Source organism: Danio rerio, chromosome 9, assembly GCF_052040795.2.
Source record: "Danio rerio strain M-AB ecotype USA chromosome 9, GRCz13ab, whole genome shotgun sequence".
Taxonomy (NCBI): domain Eukaryota; kingdom Metazoa; phylum Chordata; class Actinopteri; order Cypriniformes; family Danionidae; genus Danio; species Danio rerio.
The window spans coordinates 35,534,895-35,556,113 of NC_141029.1; the positions used below are offsets into that span (position 1 = coordinate 35,534,895).

Genomic DNA, 21,219 nt, shown 5'->3' on the forward strand with positions numbered 1-21,219 from the left:
TCTTTGCACTACAACCCATTTTCAGCATCTACAACTTCAAAGTATCGTTGGGTGATACGATATCCCAGCATTCCTTATCTCTATACAACACTGCTGCTTCTTTTGTATGCTTAGCTGGGATGGCGGGAGACATTGTGGGCAGTGACGAGGTGATAACATTTGGCAGAGTCACAAGGTAAACATCACATTTTCCAATTTCTCTTTTTTTCTGTTCTCATACAGCAAAAGATTTACCTCCATTCATGAAAAGTAAATTACCTTTTTGCTGTTTGAAGACAAACGAGACAGCGCATACTCAGTAAAGCTTTTGTCTGAGGAACATGTGGTGTGATTCAATAATATGCTATACTTTCCTACATATACTATACTTTTCTGAGACTTTTTTCTAAAAGAGATTAAAGTGTTTAAAATCTGTAATTTCCCTTGTGTTCTGTATGTTTGAACACCAGCTAGTCTATGGCGTATTCATAATTTAGTTTTTTACTGATCCTCAGAATATGCGCAATTCATATTTTCTAAAAAAAATATATATATATATATTTTAGTACTGCTTTAACTTCAAATAAGACTAAGCAGTGGCCTCAATATACATGTAGGTTATTTATAATATATATACACTACCTGAGAAGTCTTGTCATTGATCCCAGTTGTAAGAGCAACAAATAACAACTTGAAGTCTTTGATTAGTTGGAAAAGTAGCAGAAAGTAGATTTTCCTAATCATCTGTTAAACTGCATGTCAATCACCACAAATACTGCAGAAAACTTATTGGAATCAGCATGAACCAAAGAATGTCACAGAAATCAGACAAGTCTGGTGAAGGAACAATCATGGTTTGGAATTACATTCAGTATAGGGGTGTGCGAGAGATCTGCAGAGGGGATGGCAACATTAACAGCCTGAGGTATCAAGACATTTGTGCTGTCCTCATCCAGGCGCAGCCGGGGGGGTGGGTGGGGATACGCCCACCGCACTTTTAGAGACAGACCATTTAGAAACAGGTGATTAAGAATGTAAACCTTTGGATTTCATACAGCTGCTAAAACTTGAATTAGCAACAAGACTTGTCATATTGAGAGATTTACATGAGAGAGATTTTTGGATTTACATGTTACACAAGCACCACCTATTGGTCCAATCAGGTGGTGCTCCTGTTCTCTTTCTGCCTGTCGATCTCAACATCCATAAATGAAAGAGATCTCTTTTCAAAACAACAAAACAGTTTGGCAAGATTAAGAATTCATCTTTCATACCGCCTTTCCCTCTGGCGTATGACTTTAATAAAAAAAATACAGACAAAAAGATCAAAATCTTGTATTTCCATGAAAGTGATGGAAGTTAAATCAGTGGCACTCCATGCAAATGAGCTCTGCACTGCTGGAAGAAACCTCGTCTCTCTGCCCTGAAGGAACACGTCACGCCAATCTAGATGCTTGTGAGTTTAAAGGGCATCACACGGTGTGTACACACACACACACACACACACACACACACACACACACACACACACACACACACACACACACACACACACACACACACACACACACACACACACTTGAACATAGCGATCACAAAAAAACACGGGCTGGTAGTAAATCACACACTTTTATTATCAGTCGTTGGATTTGTACAAAGGGATCAAATGATGCAATTACAGGACTAGACCATTGGACATTTTGATACGCACACAAAAATCAGACAAAAGGGTCTGAACGTAGCTGGGCAGCTATGCAAACTGAAGCAGGCGTCGACAGGTCAGGTAAACACGACCATGTTATGCAGTTTGGGGAAAAGCATTAACAGCACACAGACAAACAGAGAGGCACGATTCACTAACACACCAGGTGGAGGAGTTAACAGCAGCTACAACATGTGAAAGTCACCACATCATTGTCACTAAGTTCACAGTTGGCCAGACTCAAGCTACGACAGTCAATTGTTCTTATCAAACAGTTCTAGTCAACAGTCAGGAGTGGCTTTGCCTCAGATTCTGACAGTCCTGGATCAACATTGGCTTCTTCAGGAAAAGCATACGTTGTATTCTTCGCAGGATTCAGAAATTTTGTTTAGTTATGAGCGTGTTTTTATAAAGCATCACCTAAAGTAGCCAGTGACTGACCCAAGGACAATGTTCATGATTGGAGGAGCTCATTATCAGCACAGAGGCACTTGAGAAATGAGGAAACTACATCAGAGTAAGGCACCACAAACAACAATTACAACGCATCTTTGGAACGACAAAAATGTACACACAATAACACTATTTCATTTCAAATCTCGTTTTTGGGCTGCATTTTCAGGTAATTGCAATTTAAGACTTGTTTAAGTAAATGTATGTCTACTTTTTGTTCCTACCAATATAGCATTTACTTGGATATGATATACAGCTATGGAAAAAAATGGCAATGCAATTCTCAGTTGTCTCTGGATTTATTAGGTATGAGTAATACATTAAAGTAGTTTTATTCTACAAATATCGAAAAAACGTGGTTCACATTTTTAAATGAAAATAAAGCTTTTCCCCAGAAAATGACAATTGGCCAGATTAACAAATAGACCATTTCAATGTGGTCATGTCATTGGCCCATGAACATTTCCTGCTTGTTATCAAGCTATTTCATATCTGTAACAAGTGACTATTCAATCATAACTTAATGTTAAAACAACTATCATAACATTATTTATTAATATGTGGCTCTTTTTGGGTTCTCGGAAGCTGTAGAAATGAAAAATGTAAAACAGGAAATATGTTGGGACCATTGCTATTGTTTACATCCCTCAAAATGGTCTATATTTTTATTGTTGTCATTGAAAATTAGGGCTATTCCACCAAATATTGTTGTCTAAACTATTTTGTAGTTAAAAAAAAGGAATGTATCATCTAAAAATAAATTAAATTTCCAAAACACTGCCTTTTTATTGTTTTATGTAAAAAACAATAAATATAAATCACATTTATTTTTAATTTTGGAAGATTTGTTATCAATAGTTTACAGAATAAATCTCAAACACATCAATATAAATTTTAAATCCAGAGAAAAGGATAATTGTTGGGGATTCTCTAAACGATTTCCACAGCTGTGTATATAAATCTATCATAACTGAGGAGCACAACAATCTGATAAACTATAGTGTATCTCTATAACATTGTTGTCATTTTTCTTTAAATAATATTGCACATGTTACTCCTACAAAGGTGAGGCAGTGACATTTCTACTTTGCCTATCTATCTATCTATCTATCTATCTATCTATCTATCTATCTATCTATCTATCTATCTATCTATCTATCTATCTATCTATCTATCTATCTATCTATCTATCTATCTATCTATCTATCTATCTATCTATCTATCTATCTATCTATCTATCTATCTATCTATCTATCTATCTATCTATCTATCTAAATGTTTGTGGATGGAGAAAAAAAAAAGAACAACTATTTAAACCGTTTAGATAGACTGGGGAAAGCCTTTATATTTGTTTAAAACATGATAATGAATTACATAAAATCTATAATTTTTTATAATTAATAATATATTATGTAATTCTTAGAGGACAATGAGGACGGTTGACAATGTATGTCAAAAAACTAATTTATATTTCAAGTATACACTGCTCTGCGTTACATAAAAAAAGAAATCTAATATGTCAAAGTACATTCAAATGCTTTCGTGTGATTCAATCAGATACAGATCACGACACAAAACACAGCAGCTTTTAGAAATGACATGAAACACTGGGACATCTTTCAAATCGGCTCTTTATGACTGCTCAACTTCATTTTTCTACCAGTCACTTCAAGCGCTAATGGTAATTTAACATTGTCATGGCGTGTTATTCATAATACGATATGAACCGGCTCTGCTTCTCTCGTGAATGATATAGTGAATTGTGCTGTGCCGTGTTGCATTATGTGGAAGGTTATTATCACAAAGCATGATAAAATGCGTCACTAATCTTATCTAATCTCAGTAATGTTACTTGCTTGTTTTGGAAGGATAATTAATGATTTCCTGAGAACAGCACCTGATATTAGCAGAGGTAATCAATAAGACTGGTGAAAACACACACATACACCCTTGCAAACATACGCGGTGAATGGTTATGGAATGTCACACTTTCATATCGTTTAATGTGGCTTGTTTGTGAACTGTTTGACAGGGCAATTACCACATTAACAATTAGTAGCTACTCATTATGCCATAATTATCACTTGGTTAATTTTTTTAATGACTGAGCGATTGTGTCAAAACTCATCTAAGTAACTTGGCCTCATACCCAGTCGGCATTGTGGCCCTGATTAAGTGATTGGATGCCACAATCACAAGGCCAGCTCACAGAGAACAGCTTTGCAGAAAGTGGGAGGGGCTTTAACACCGTGGGAGGAGCCCCTTTTTGCAGGCGACCAATCCTGCTGCTGTGGCTGCTGCCAGAAATGAGGACACACCCATAAACTTGAGGAATCCTCCAACCGATGGCAAGTTTCTCTCCCAGAAGGTGGTGACAAACGGCCGGGCTGGGACGTCCTAGGGGGAAGAGCGCAGAGTGGTATGTTTTCAAGTACCAAAATGGCTTTTTTTCGAGATTTGTGGCTTCAATAAATAAAAAAAGGTAATAACACAAAATATATACCATCGATTCGGGCTCTGACTGCCAGATCTGACTCGCATGGAGTTTGCCCATTGCACACATAACCTGGAAGAAAGGAGAATACAGTGTTTATCATAGAGCAACAGACGGTAATATACAATATTTAGACACAAACTGTAATTAATATCTTTATTTAAGGCATTTATAAGCTCTTATCTAGAGGAAATGACCAAAAAAAGTGTCTTAGTTTCAGATTATGAAATTGCTTAGGGTGACAAGAATCTTTTTTGATGCTTTTTTATTTATCAAGAATATATAAATTGATCAAAATGACATTTATAATGTTTCTAAGCATTACAAGTTCTGTTAAAATAGAGAAAACAGAAAAAAAATATTAAAATTTGACTACAAAACAAATGTAAGAAAATGATTTATGAAGGTGTCGTTTTCACCAGCGATCTAGCATTTGCATATCACTGGAGAACTACAAATCTGCCAGTTTAATGAGCTACAGATCCCATTATGTACTTCACTCACACACATGTGCCAGATTCTGCCTGATTGCGAACACACAGAACTAAAGCCGTTCAGGACTAATCAAATGGACTAAAAACACAGCACACACATTGTTGCTGAGTCTTGGTTGCTGTCAGTGAACATTTCCTAGTGTTTTTCCTTGTCTTGCCTTTCGTGTTTTTTGGATCCTTGTTTATTTTACTATTATGTTGTTTTGCCACATGCCTGATCATTTGCCTGTGTTTATAGTAGTGATGGTGAATTGAAGCTTTCTGAACCAGTGAACCTTTCAAGTAAATTTTATCAGAAATAGGTTTGTTACTCGAAGCTTTCCAAATCAGAACTCGATGAGTACCCCCGCTGGTTAAAGTGTGGGAAAGCACAGTGTTACAAAAATGTCAAACGTTCACAACTTCCCAACTCATTCATATAGTAATACAACAATAGTCAAATAAACAAATTACTCAATTTTTTTTTTACATATAGGGAATGTTACATTACACCACAGATGACTGTAGTAAAATCAAAGGTATTCAATTGTATTTACGTTTATCATAATCCAACGGGTCCTACACCCAACCTCTTGTTCCGAGTGGGGATAGAACCAGCGCTTCATGCATTGGAGGCGAATGCTCTAAAAATAGTTTTAAATAACACTCTAATGCACTTTAGTATGGTTCAAGGACTTTTCACTATAAATTACTATTGTATTTAAGTTGAATTACTGGTGCTTGGGACCGGTGCAGTACTTTGAAACCATAGAAATGCCTGTAATCGACACCTAATCTCTTGCTATACACTAGAGATCTGCGCGGGACTAAATTTTGAATCCCGCACCCGCCAGGTTTTAGCCCGAACCCGACCGCTCCCGCTTATATTAAGAATTTATTGTCCCGCTGCCCGATCCGCCCCGTTTTTTGCCCGCCGCGCCCGATCCCGCTAAAGAGCGGGGGAGAACAAAACCGAAAATCCCCCAGCTATACAGTCCAGACAGCCAGGCTGTCTGTATAAACACACACACAGCACCAAGCACACACACACAGACAAATCTCTCTCTCTCTCTCATACGCGCGCACGCGCACTAACACACAAGCACCAAGCAGACGCACAGGCGTTTGCTGTTATATCAACTCAAAGGCTTGTAATACCAGGTATCAAGTACCAATGTAATACCAAAAGGTTTTATATAAAGGTATATAAATACTGAGCCGCGCCAGCTCCGGGCCGCAGCGCACATTACTCTCGGGCCGATTCCGGCGCGGATACGGTTCCTTGATTCGGGCCGGAATCGGGCAGTGAGTCCACAAGCATCCGGAGTCCGGCAGCCGGAGCCAGGCTGAGTGATAAGTCTCCGGCAGGCGAGAATCTAGCCGGAACTGGCCCGAGTGTATTTTGCTATCTGGGAAAGCTCTCTCTCTCTCATTCGCGCGTGCGCACTAACATACACACACACAAGCACCAAGCACACACACAGGCAAAGCTCTCTCTCTCTCTCTCTCTCATTCGCATAGCAATATCCGCGATATTGCTAGACAGCCCGCTCCCGTCCCAAATTAAACTTGTTACTGACCGCTCCCGCGATTTATTCGGAAATTTATTCCCACGCCGCAGAAATCTGGTCGGGACCTGCGGCGCCCGCGGGACAGCCGCAGGAATGCAGACCTCTACTATACACTTTACTAACCTGTAAGGGTGTCAAAATTTGAAGCAGTCATGTGGGTACAGGCAAAAATAAAGCTTCGGACGTCACTGATCACATGATTATGGCTAAACATATCAAGCTCTGGTACACTGCTTCACTGTGAGATGTATTATTTTTTTGATACATGCTTCGACTCCTCTGTGCACAACATCACATCACTAGTTTACACTCCATTTAATTAGTTGTGAATAGCTTCAGCTGTGTGTTTGCAATCGGGGGGAATCTGGACCAGGTGTGCGAGTGAAGTGCACGATGGCATCTGTAGTTCATTAAAGTTTTAGATGTGTAGTTCTATCGCAATCTGCAAAGGCTAGATCGCTTTGATATGAGTAGTTTAATCTCCTGCGTTGATGCATTTCCTATCCATCTTTTCTCCAACTAGTCTCCTGTGTTTTAAATTATGTAAAGCACTTCCAGTTTGGAGAAGTTTCGCTCAAAACAAATACATTTCAAATCCAAATGACACATACTACAAGTAATTCTGTCAGTCACTTTGACTGAGTGAGCTGTACTCTTGTGTCAATTGTGTTCAGCTTTATTCAGCCTGAAATAATATAGCGCTTGGTATTTCAATGTGACACTGGTATCACAAGATCGTTCACAATGTCTAGCAAAATCTCTTTTCAGCCTGCAAGCCTTTTTTTTTTGTTTTGTTCCTCTTGATTATTTTCTTCTTTCATTGCATTTCGCTATGCAACTGCATAGTTGTGGTCTGCTCTTCGTTTTTTTTTTTTGTTATCTTCAAATCACTTATTTTTCTCAGTATTTCACACACTGATTTATGATGCATGTCTACATTTATTTTTAGCTATCATCTAACACTTTAAAAATTGCCTCCGGTTTCATTTCTGATCATCAACTAATAAGATTTCAAGACGTTTAATAAGCATATGTCAAAATACTAAATCCACACTTTTATTATTAGTCTTTTTCAATTAGTGTTCTTGAAATATGAAATGGAGGTGAGTCCCGATTGAAATCTCTCCAGGTCCGAATCCAGATACAGATATCTTGAATACAGTGATATCTAAGATGTCTATAATTGGTACTAAAAGGCGAACACATTTGAACTTTTGGGGTTATCCATAGTACGCTGGTGCAACAATTTGTTAATGCTTTTGATACTGTAAGTTAGCAATTGATGTTCAAATGCTGCAAAGTAGGGAGACAAATATTGCTTCATTGTAACCAAAAAACATTAACTAAACATTATTAAGAGCATTTTAGAGCGAACATTTAAACACGTATACAAGCATATGACATAGACTTGGTCGGCATAGCCAGGAATGCCCACAAAAACCTCACTATCATTGGTGCGATAAGGAAAAGAGAATGAATATACGCCTTGTTTGGCACTGTATCTGCACTTAAAAATAACATTAAAAATTAAACAAATAAATATATGTGTTAAATATAAATATATGAAAAAAATAAATATGAATATTTATATATTTTCTCTTGATTTGATATTGAAAAGTTGCAGTGTAATGTTTTTCACCTCTGATAAGTTTAAAAATCTTATCTCAAGTTTTATATGCTGCCAAATAAACACACAGAAGCTGCTAGGATGACCACCCGCTCCATTTTCTATTTTAAAGCACGGTATTTTTGTCCCACACTTCGCATATTGTAAAAATATCCCACGTTTCCATCAGTCTTTTGGTTTAATTGTTGTGTTTAGAAAATGTACACGCCTTCTTTTGTTTTCTGGAAGGATACAAAGAACATAAGCGAACTGACTGGCAGAATATATGTTTTTATTAAGTTAAACACAGTTTCAGGTTGTTTTAGTTTTGAAATGGCCCACATAGTCACACACGTCTTAATAATCGTCCCACATTTATTTGGGTTTGGATATGGTCACAATACAAGTTAGTGTACTGCCGAAAAAATGCATCCCTGTCAGATTAAACCCAATCACCAATGTAAGAATAATTAGGTGGATTATTTAATGGTAACATCTATATTTGGAGGAAAAATGGCTTAATTAAGTAGAGATTTCAAGGAAGGGATGCTTAACATGGCAGGGGTTTCATTTCTGGTGTTAAAAAAAAACATAATTTCCACTACAACTCCGGTTACTGCTATTCATTTCCAATGGAGGAGTAAGGAATGTTTTCCCCAAGCAGAATCCACCCCATAGCTATGACACGAAATCTATTCGCTGATGGTAATGACTTCCATTTTGCCCACAAAGAATCAAGGTGGATTGAAACCTGAAGTTTAGCAGAACAAATGACTTTGATTTCAGTAACTAAACCCTGCTGTGTGTGAATGTACCTCTCTAGAGGCTCTCTCTCCCGCCTGCACGGCCCCCTCCATGTAACCACTCCACTCTGTGGCCGTTTCAGTTCCTGCAAAGTACAGCCTGCCCACCGGCTCCCGCAAGACCCTGAAATCCAGATAACAGTGAGTCCTCGTATCAACTCATGCTCTAGGTTACTCAGCAAAAGCAGGATAGAGAAAACAATACCGAACAAGAGATGCTGCACTAACCTGCCAAACTGTGTCATGATACCGGGAGGGAAGTAGGCGGTATAGCAGCCACCAGAATATTCCTCCTCACACCAGTTTTTCTCCTCATAGTGCACAGGCTGAGAAGGAGACAGCCATGAAAATAAAGAATGAAACATTTCAAGACTAAATGAAGATTTCTGGAAATCGAGACTCACATATAACGCCTCCTCTGATCCCAGGACACGAGCATAAATCTCACAGATCCTTCTCTTTCTGGCAGAAATAACATTCAGGTAAGCATAACATCACAGTATAGTGACATTTAATAATATGTGAAGAAATAAAAATCTACCTTTCATCCCTCGTCAGATTTGCCAGCTTCCGTGATTTTCGTGCCAGAATAAAACTAAAACAGAAAGAAGCAGCTTATGTCAGATTCAGACCACACCATTTTAATGTCAGAGCCTGCTGAGTCTTTTTTAAAATACAAAATACACTGCTTCTTTAGTCATTATTTGATGCTTTAGTCAGTCCTTGTTAGTTCCACCTCCTCGATGACATCATGCATTTCAGGGCCTTAAAATGACAGTAATTTATGAATAGACAATGTGACTATCATAAACTAATATATTGTGTTGCCTAAACCGAGCATTACTTTTGTGTCTATCATTTTGTTAGTGGCTTACATTTATTCTGCAATAAAAACGCAATTTATTTACCCCATTATAGCAGGCACAGACCCATCAGGCTTAGTGTCGTCTAGTGTGAGACCAATAGGTGCATCTTCCTCCTCGATCACCATGCTGCCACAGTATCCTGAAAAAAACAGCAAAACAGCCCAGCTTAGCATGCTGTGTATATATAAAAGTTAAGCATTATTTATTATGTATTTTAACAATAAATAATGATGCTTTTACATTTATTTAGGTTTTATTTTTAATTAATTCATGTTTAAATTCTTTTGTTGAATCCTTATTATTTTTTGGAAAAAGAAAAAGAAAAAAAAATTCTCTCTAATTTATTATAGCATTTCCAGGGATGCTCATTTCGGTTCATTTTGATCAGGGGTGTCCAAACTTTTTAGGCCGAGGGCCAGATGCAAAAAAACAAACGTTGACGCGGGCCAAATTTTACATACATCACACAGACACGCATATATATATATATATATATATATATATATATATATATATATATATATATATATATATATATATATATATATATATATATATATATATATATATATATATATATACAGTTGAAGTCAGAATTGTTAGCCCCCCTAAATTATTAGCCCCCATTTATTTTGTCCCCAATTTCTGTTTAACGGAGAGAAGATTTTTTTCCACACATTTCTAAACATATTAGTTTTAGTAACTCATTTCTAATAACTGATTTATTTTATCTTTGCCATGATGACAGTAAAATATTTGACTAGATATTTTTAAGACACTTTTATACAGCTTAAAGTGTCATTTAAAGGCTTAACTAGGTTAATAAAGTTAACTAGTCAAGTTAAGGTAATTAGGCAAGTTATTTTATAACAATGGTTTGTTCTGAAGACTTAAGGGGCTAATAATTTTGACCTTAAAATGGTTCATGAAAAAATTTAAACCGCTTTTTATTCTAGTCGAAATAAAACAAAAGTCTTTCTCCAAAAGAAAAAATATTATCAGACATACTGTAAAAATGTCCTTGCTCTGTTAAACATCATTTGGGAAATATTTAAAAAAGAAGAAATAAATCAAAGAGGGGCTAATAATTCAGACTTCAACTGTGTGTAGATAGACAGACAGACAGATAGATAGATAGATAGATAGATAGATAGATAGATCATAACAAGAACTACTGCTTAATTGAATGCATGTAATAGCGACACCCGGTGGTTATTTATTGAATTACGTTCATTTTTGTATAGCGGGCCAGATTCTATTATTATTTATAAAAAGCCTCACGGGCCACCACAAAACTGATTGCGGGCCGCAGATGGCCCGCGGCCCGTAGTTTGGACACGCCTGATTTTGATGATCAACAACCGCCGCTCGTTTATCGAATATTAACCGTTTACTGATCAGATTAAGATTGAATTATTATTTAATAAAAATAGACGTGTATTTTGTATTTTTTGTCAATAGTTTGGTTGTTTAAATATGATATTGCATTAATTTGCATACATGTTTTATAAGCTGTAAAATGAAAGCTATAGCTAATTGTTGTGTTTATGACGAAGATCCAGCAGACAAATGATCAGCATCAGTGTTTGTTTAGCATTAAATCGTTTGTGTCAAACTGCAATGTTTTTCTTCCAGTTTCCTTCTTTGGCAAATATGTCTGTAGGCACGTGTGATTGTCCGTTACAGCCCTGTTACAATATGTGTTGTAGATGCGCATTAAGGGGCCGATCACAGCAACAGTGACTTTCTATTCCAAAAAGCACAAGTTGCATCACACTGCCTTTTTTATGTTGACAAAAAAAAAAAAACGCGGTGCTCTTTTTATATCACTAATAAACGATTAATTCAGCTACGTATTGATTGTGCGCAAGTGTTGCTGTCAATGTTGTTATAATTGTAATTTTAATAATATTGTGAAATTTAAGATTTGTATAGTAATAAAGCTCTGGAACTTGAAACAGTGAGCACTTGTCTCTCCTCCATCTTTAAAAGTTTCTGTAGTAGCAAAGAGCATAGAATCACCAAGAGGCAACACTCTAGTGCGATTTGGGAAACAGCCAGTAGATGGCGCGGCGGACATTTAAGAACTAAAACTCCTATAGAACAACAGCATATTAGAAGTCTGTAAAATAAACTATTAAAAGTGCTAATGATTGTGATCTTAAGTGTTGTATTGTTGTCTTTCAGGTTGTATCTCACCTTTAATGCGCTTTTTAAATATATAAATAAAAAACAAAGCAGCTGCTTGCCATTGCGACAGCAATAAGATCCAATGGGCAGCCGATCATTTTCCCTCCAAAATGGTGGAGTCCTGGGGCTGTTGCTGGGCGCTGCTGTTGCAATGGAACATTCTATTGAGTGTTGCCTCTTGGTGATTCTAAGCTCTTTAGTAGTAGTCTTGACAACACAAACACAGCTGCTCTGGGACAAGCGGTGCGCAAAACACTCGCGGCTGTTGGTAAACCATTCAAAAGATACCCCTCTCAATGCAAAAAGTGCGTTTGATGTGATCGGCCCCATATGCAGCCAAACTTTTTAAAAATACATAAAATAATATTTCTAATAGTTTAATTGATACCATTAATCGGTTAAAAACGCACACTTTCGTTTAACGGTTTAACGGTATTTTGAGCATCCCAATGTATTTCCTAGTGAAATTAATATTTAGACAGAACTATTCTTTAAAATATATTAGACTTCACACTTAATTATGTATTACTTACTTACTTGCTCCCAGGGCCGTTAATATCAAAGTTGATATTTAGCTGCATCATATTGGTGTTTTATAACATCTAATTTTAACCTAGAGGAAACCCACGCGAACACTGAAAACATGCAAACTCCACACAGGAATGTCAACTGACCAAGCTGGGGCTAGACCAGTGACCTTCTTGCTGTGAGGCGACATCGCTACCCACTGCGCCACCGTGCCACCCCAATTACATATTAATGATCTATTTATTTTTTTTTTATTTAATTAATAGTTTGAGCTATTTTTGGACTTTTTATTTCATGGCTAAAACAACATTTCAAATATTGTTTCAGCTTTATTTTAAATGGCCACTGTCACTTCAATTAACCTCAAAAACATTGAGTGAGCTTTAGACATAACATTGTGGTTTTTGTTTCAGTTATCTAACTCAGCGATGAACATCTGTGCTTCTGAGAACAATAGCGTAGAGCTTCTTTTGAGAATTAATCCTAATAATTTGAGCCAGGGATCCATTCATAAAGATGCTTGCTCCTTTCCAAATGAATCATCCATTTTGAATTATTTGTTTGACTGAAATGAAGCCATTTGGCAAAACCCTTTTCTATTTACTACCATATTGTTTTTATCCAGCAGGCTTAAACCAGCACAAAAACACACACACAGCAAACTAAACCTGAATTATTAATACCCTCTCTGTTCCAATATTGCACACCCTTACTTTTAAGTGATTTAAAGAAAAGTGGAAAAGTGGTGCAGACCCTTCTTCCTCCAGAAGTTCTCTTTGTAGTAAACCATGCACTTGATGACTGAGCCCATGGGCACTCTGTGAATGAGCTGGTTCCTCAGAGGCGGCAGCTCAGGGTTGAAATGGATCTTCAGGTTGAGACCAGGGGGTATGGCAAGTATGACATATTTGGCCTACAAGGAAAAAAAATAGAAAAAACACCATAAAGAGAGTCATTTTTCAAATATGAGGCATTTCAGTTTAGTGTTAAAAAGACTACTGAAGTTATAGCTAGCGAGAGCAAAACACAAGCCATCACCACTGTACCCTTCACCGACGGCTGTTTTTATGTTATTTATGATGAAATAAATGCAGTTTTGTGAAGATAGCTTGCTGCAAACACTTTTCAAACACAAATGGTAGTGTAAAATGGGTAGTGTTTTGATACAAGGACACATTGTTAAATATATAGTGGTCTGAGTGTCCCCCTACTGCTCCTCCCAGAGGGTTAAGCGGCTCGAAAGCAGCCTTTAATAAGCTTTCAGCTCAGGAAAGAGGATGTGGTTCAGGACAGAGAGATGAAGAGAGGCTTACTGATAACGATCCACCAATCTTACACACAAACATGGGGATACACGGTTTAAAGGGGCGCATTTGTCCTTCAGATTACAACTGGTTACTGAACAAAATGTATATTATGTGTATATTTTGTGTACATGCATAGACTTGCATGATACTTGGAAGGAAACCACACATATATATGCACAATGCATTGCACATGCATTGATGTTCCACTTGCACATGACAAATGAAACAAAGGCAATCTTTAGATCTTTATTTATGGGGATAACCAAAGCTGACACAGCTAATCCATGTTTTTAAAAGAACACTTTAATTTATTTTTTATTTAAGCACATTTTACAAGTTCCCCACAGTTAAACTAGTGAGTTTTATCATTTTTTTACTCCATTTAGCCGATCTCTGGAAACGGGAAACACTTTTAGCTTAGCTTATCATAGATCATTGAATCAAATTAGACTATTAGCATCTCATTTAAAAATTACCAGAGTTTCGATAATTCTCCTATTTAAAGCTCGACTCTTCTGTGGTTACACTATGGATCAAGGTTTCTGCTGATTTTACAAAGTCAAATGTAATACTTTTAAAGACTTATATAGGGGTAAACACTAAAGATTTTTTAATGGCCCATAAAGAAAAAAAAAAGTACTTTCCCTATCAAAAAATAATTTATTATTTCTTAGCCAAGTGTTTTAAACATGTAAAAACAAGCAGACCCTAGTTATTTACACATATTTCTTTGCAATATAACTATTAAACATAATAACCAACATGAAAACAAAAACAACAAAAAACTAAATGTAAGCACAACAGACTGTCTAAAAGTTTATTTAGTTGTATTCGTTGGTGGATTAGTTAATTAATGGATCAATTAGTTAGCTTTATATAAACAAAGGAAAATTAACACCCGTTTAAAATGATTGTAGACCTACAAGAAAATATTTCCGTCAATTTAAGACTTTAAGGCCTAAAATTTTGTTTTTTTTTCAAATTTAAGACATTTAAAGACTTTTTAAGACCCTGCGGATACCCTTTGTACTAAGATTGAAGGAAAAAAAGTTTTCTAGGCCGATATGTCTATAAACTTTACTCTCATTCTGGCGTAGTCATCATTCTACAGTGTATGAAATGGTGGGGTGGTCTTTACTATATCAAATGAAGAAAGTCCATATACTGGTATATTACCAGCTTTTACTTGTAATCATTTATCCAGCTATATCAGTAGATGTCCTGCTAAACTAATAGTAAACCGTTCAGAGTTTGCCGAAACTGCCTTTTCATTTTTTGCACCCTTGTTATGGAATGACTGGGAGAGTATTGTGATGCTGGGAATGCTGGAAAGCCTGTATGATTTAAACTTAAGGGAACATGTACTTGTTATGACTTATTCTTAATTTGTTTTCAATTGTTTTTCCTTTACATGTGTATTATGAAACAGAGCTAATTTTCTAATTTTTTGTGCTGTCATTTTGGATAGGACTCTCTGGGAGAAGAGATCTTGTATTCCAACGGAACTATCCTAGTAAAATAAAGGATAAATAAATAAATAATAATCAAGGAACTTTGCTGTCATATCATGATATAGAACCAGCATTATGCCCTCTGCTTGCTCCACCAGTTAGAATATGTAATGTCATTGTTCCTGCTGCAACCATGGCACAGCAGCAAAGTTTCTTAATTATTACGGCAAAATGATAGTATAGTTCCTAGCCATATTGCTGTAGAAAATAGCAATTTCTGTCAATTGCTATTTAACTATAAAGAAGAGTCATTCTTCACACTCTTTGTTTCATAATTTATGAACAAGATGCTAATGGTACAATCCAATGCAATGATCTATGCTAAGCTAAGTGGGCTCCCGCCAGACACAGCGACTGGCTGAATGGGTTCAAAAATGGCACAATAAAACTGTTTAACTCTGAGAGAGAGTTAAGTTAAGTCATTTAATATGTCAAGAATTAGTTCTTGTTCTAAATACAGCCTTCCTGACAAGTTTTGTAGTGCAAAAAATACATTAAGCAGTAGTAGTCAGCCATATATGAGTTTATATGCGTCTTCTCACCTTGTAAACCTCCTCATTCACCGTCCTGACCTCCACCAGGTCTCCAGTCTGGTCAATACTGCACACAGCTCTGCTTAGCTTCACTCGATCACCCAGCTCTCTTGCCATCCCCTCACTGATCTGATTGGCACCGCCAGCAAACTTGCGCTCCTGTCATTTTTTTGAGAGATAAGACGTTTTTCAGGGTTATGTGTAAAACTACATTGAATGTAAAAGGTTTGATCAGTTTCACACTCATTTAAACAGATATTTACACTTTGATAAGGACTGCAGTTCTTTAATTCACCATGAGGGGTCTCTGTTTATTAAAAAAAGAGCTTTTTGACACAGTTGTATAATATTGGCCACTATGCACATGCCTTTATCACACAAGTTAAGAATATAAAGCAAGTTAAGGAAGACAAACAGGCTCTGAGAATTTATGACATTAATCATATAGGAAGCCCATCATAAAAGAAGCAACAGTTTATCACCAGCTTATACAAAACTGTTTTTTGTGCACCCTCAAATGCCACATTTGCTAGGAGACTCCTGCTATAAATGTGACCCAGATACAGTGGCCACTATTTTAGTATGTTACATAATCAGCTCTGTGTCACAGGCATGCGGTAAGGTAAACTTCTACTCCTCTACTAATGTTTACACTGGCTTTTGGTTACTTAACGTATGATATTGGGTCTACTAATAAATGGACCAAGTGATCTTAACAGTGCAAAATTATGTAGTTAAAGATTCTTTTTTTTTTTAAGGCAAACCTCAAAATAAAAATATAAAAATTTAATAAAATATAAAATATAAAAGTTTAATTCACATTATAAAGATATATAATGTATATAAATATATATAGTTAACACTACGACCGACAGTAATAATATAAAGAAAATGTTTTATACAATTATTCATTTTCTTTTCGGCTTAGTTCCTTTATCAATTTGGGGTCGCCACAGCGGAATGAACTGCCAACTTTTCCAGCACACGTTTTACGCAGCAGATGCCCTTCCAGCCGCAACCCATCACTGGGAAACATCCATCCTACTAAATGTAAAGACTGGATGTATACAGTGGTTAGTAATTTTAAATTGTGTTACAAGGCATCACCACTAGGACACATACATAGACCCCTGCTTTGTCCTTATTATGTAATTTAAAAAGTAAGCATTCATACAAAGCTTTTTTAGTCATTATATTGGCCCAAATATTTAAAAATATGTAATATTTTAAAAATACACAGTGGGCAGTATTGAACGTGTCATGTTTTTGGAGAATGAAGTTAATTGCATTGCTCAGGTGTGATTTTTTCAACGCAATTTCACTGCAATTTGTAGCTTTTTTATTTAGTAGCTATCTCATTCGTTCAATTTAGAACGATTTGCTTATCCCCCAGTGACAGATGGGTTTAGAGGCAAGAATGGGTGCCATACCTCCTTTTAAAAATTTTCATATGACTAAACTCGTAGGAATGCATACGAATAAGCCACTAAACTGACAAAACGTAAAATAGTCACGTTTCTTCATGAGATCAGGCTGGGGTTTTTTCACAGACTTCAACAGAGTGTAAAAATCTTGATGGTTTTGTGGGTCTCATCTATAAAATCTGATCTTTATTTTGTAATTTGTATTGGATTCAAGTCAGGTGATTGGCTGGGCCATTCTATGGCTTGAGTTTATTTCTCTTAAACCATTTGAGAGTTTTCTTGGCTGTGTTTTGGGTCATTGTCTTAATGGAATGTTCACCCTGTTTTTTTTTCATCATTTGGTAATGTAGATGCTGGACTGAAGCAGCTAATGTTCATTTGCACTGACGAAGGGCAGAGGATTGGTGAATAACGTCTGAGAGATTTCACCTGCTTTCTGGGCTTTCCATGCTTATCTACACCTCCCTTTCTTCATGTGTTCAATACTTTTTTCACGTATCATTTCATGTTAATACAGATAACTGCTTTCTTTCTAAACTAATTTGCTTTGTTCTCTTTGCATTTTTGGGTTTATTTAGTTTTTACCAACATCCAGTGAATATTTCAAGTCAAAAGCACCTTTAGAAATATGTTTTTGAGAAAAATGGTGACGTGTTCAATACTTATTTCCCCCACTGTATCATTTCTGTGGTAAACCTCTTAAAAACAAAACTGGTTAATCTTAGAAATTTAAGACAAAAATTAAAAAAAAAGAGTCAACCTATCACAAATGGCATACATACCACAACATTTTTGCAGTTTAAACATCTTTTTTATCAGTGAACTTTGCCTTAAATTAAATGTACCCCTTTTCCTCATGACAGCAATTAATTTCTCTTTCCTCCACATCTAGCCTTGCCTTCCAGCAAGAGCCATTTTCAAAGCAATGGTTAACTAAATTAGGGGTGAGGACTGAACAGCGACAATGAATATTGGACTTGGCAGGAACATTGGATTGAACAGCTATAGCTTGATTTATATCACCATTTCTACCACCTGCTGTCCTGGACTGCCAATATCAGCCAAGAGACACAGGGCGATAAAGCCTCTATCTTTCTCTTGCTCTCCCGCTGACATTAATTATACTGTAAACACAAGCAAGCACTGCTGCAGTGAAGAAGCCAAAGAGATGCACACAAACACTGCGCAAACGTGAATGTCGTGGCATTTCAGTGTTTGTTGTATAATTACCTGTTTTTTGACAGAAAAAATACAATAAGATAAATGTGAGCTAAAAAATGCATGTATTAAGGCTGGTAAATGTACCTGTCCTCCATTGGTGGTAGAGAAGATTCTCATTGTGCCACCGCACTGCTTGACGTACCAAAGAAACCACAAAGCCGAAACCTCATGGGGTTCCGAGGTCACGTTCACGTTTACGAACAGAGTGGCAAAGCGGCGAGCTGACCTGCAAGCAACCCATGGGTAAAGAGATGTGTCATTATGCTCAATATTTCATGACAATATCTGATTTTAATTGATTCATTGTCTGTACCTGGTCCAGCAGATCTTATCAAAGAGTTGCTGCATGGTCATCTTGTCCCATTCTTCAGCATGTGGGGCTCTCCATGGAGCTTCTTTAGGAATCTAAAGTGCACATTTGCCATCAGACACTCTGTCTGTTCATCCACTGTGGTTAATACTCATACTGCATCCTTATATTAACTATTCCAATAATGATTCTTAGGCCTGGTTTCACAGACTGTGGCCTATTAGGGTTTAGAATTGTGCATTGGAAAAACATTACTGTTGTCCATCTAGAGACATTACAAAGACACTTATATATTTAAAGGTCAGTCAGTTGAAGTATTATATTTTTGTCTGAGACTACGCTTAAGCATTGTCTATCAAACTGGTGGTTAGTATATGTTTAAGAAATATAAATGATGTCATACCAAAAATGCTTTATAAGCGCCTGTTTAAATGTGTATATGGTTTCAAATTAAACAATTTGTTGAGCAATTAAAAACTAAAATGTGGTCAATTATTTCATTCATTGTTTAAAAATACTACTAACAAAATACACGATCTTATGAATAACCAGTTCCATTTACAGTAGGTCTCATTTACCTTAAACTGGACTCAACTGCTTGAGCTGAATGTGTTTGATTGACTCCTAAGAGTCATTAGTTCAAAAACTGTACTAATCTAGTCATACTGTATGAGTTTGATGTAGTCCTGCATTGATTATGTTGTACAAGTTTGATTCACTAATGCGATTCGACTCATGAGAGTGATTAGATCAGTTTGATTCACAAAAACAAAAACTGACTAATAAAGAGTCATACATTCAGTAATCGGACTACACTTGTTGTCACTACTAGGATTGACACCATTCATTCTTGGTCAGAACTATTGTTCAATAAACATTGCCAGGTAATATGATGTATTTTATCTTCATCATCTAATGTAGATGTTGGACTGAAGCAGATAATTTTCATTTACAGTGACGAAGGGCAGAGGGTTGCTGAATAACGTCTGAGAGATTTCAGCTACTGTCTGGGCTTTCACTGCCTTTTTACACCTCCCTTTCTTCATGTGTTCAATATTATTTTCCCTTCATCATTTCATTTTATTACACATAACTTCATTTCTAAACTAATCAGTTTATTTTCCTTGCATATAGTATGGGTTTATTTGGTTGTTGTTCCCAACATCCGGTGAATATTTCAAATCAAAAGCAACTTATTCAATAAACATTGCCAAGGAATCTGATGTATGCAGGGCAACAGTTGATTACATTTTTAAACGGAGCTAAATAAAAATATCCTTTACCTCCATTCCCATCTTATCCATTGTCCTCCAGAGGTTGTTGTAGTCCATGTAGGCAAAAGGGTTCCACATGGGAGGGAAAGGCCCTTTGAATGGGTATGACTTTCCCTGGGAAACAAGAAACAATGTAAGAAAGCTACCAGCTTATCAGCAAATAATGAAAAGGATTATTTTGTCATTGTTGACGTAATGTCTTTATCATAGCCACCATGACCTCATTATCATTAGACGTGTAACCAGTCTGGAATGGAAAACAGTTTTTACTGCCTAAAATATACGTAACTGCATTTTCGCCTGGCTTGCAGTTAATGGAAGGCCTTTACTGTTTGCATTAATAGAAGATCAGAAACAACTTGACCTTATTAAAAAAACTGACAATTATCTTTGGATATATGCTCATTTGGGGTAGAATATACTATACAAGAACGATAATAGAGACCCTATAAATAGACGTAACCGATAACGGCTAATGCAATAAAAAGGAAATTCATAATCACAGATAATGACAATATTGGTCTTTGGCAAACAGCAGCTATATGACACAAGCTGTTCACACATCGCTTGCTTCGCACAGTAGTGGAAATGCTTAGTCAGTATGATCATTCTCTGAAGCTGGCCAATAGGGCGACTATAGGCAGACATTACTTCATACCTGGACCAATCTGTTGCTGTGGGGCTCTTAAATGAGCAGCGCTGGGCTGATTGATTAATATTTGACCACACATCAAAGATGAAGCGCAGTGTTTTAATATGCCATTCTTTAAGCCACTAAAGATTGCTAAAGCCATAATGAAATTGAAGTCCCTGATAAAGAAGAGTCTAGAATGACAGTCGAAAACAGACTAAAGGTCATTGAAAGAGGTAACCTTGTCAAAACTGCTGATAAAATCAAAGACCTGTCACCTAGAAGGATTCTCACGCACCCCTGGGTTTGATGTCCACTTTTCACTTCCAAGCGATTTGTTGCG

General features: G+C 36.6%; 1 protein-coding gene across 1 annotated transcript in view; it reads right to left on the reverse strand.

Moving 5' to 3' along the window:
• Positions 1–1,589: 1,589 nt before the first annotated feature.
• The window catches only part of maoa (monoamine oxidase a), a 65,153-nt gene continuing 45,523 nt past the window's right edge, over positions 1,590–21,219 (reverse strand). Inside the window, exons 4-15 of the mRNA NM_212827.3 lie at positions 20,255–20,359; positions 18,975–19,066; positions 18,746–18,887; positions 16,026–16,175; positions 13,419–13,578; positions 9,990–10,086; positions 9,623–9,676; positions 9,486–9,543; positions 9,310–9,407; positions 9,094–9,205; positions 4,638–4,700; positions 1,590–4,531 (exon numbers count right to left, since the gene is read on the reverse strand). Coding sequence (NP_997992.2) covers positions 4,376–4,531; positions 4,638–4,700; positions 9,094–9,205; positions 9,310–9,407; positions 9,486–9,543; positions 9,623–9,676; positions 9,990–10,086; positions 13,419–13,578; positions 16,026–16,175; positions 18,746–18,887; positions 18,975–19,066; positions 20,255–20,359 — 1,287 coding nt within the window. The 3' untranslated portion in view covers positions 1,590–4,375. The remainder of the gene's footprint in view (positions 4,532–4,637; positions 4,701–9,093; positions 9,206–9,309; positions 9,408–9,485; positions 9,544–9,622; positions 9,677–9,989; positions 10,087–13,418; positions 13,579–16,025; positions 16,176–18,745; positions 18,888–18,974; positions 19,067–20,254; positions 20,360–21,219) is intronic.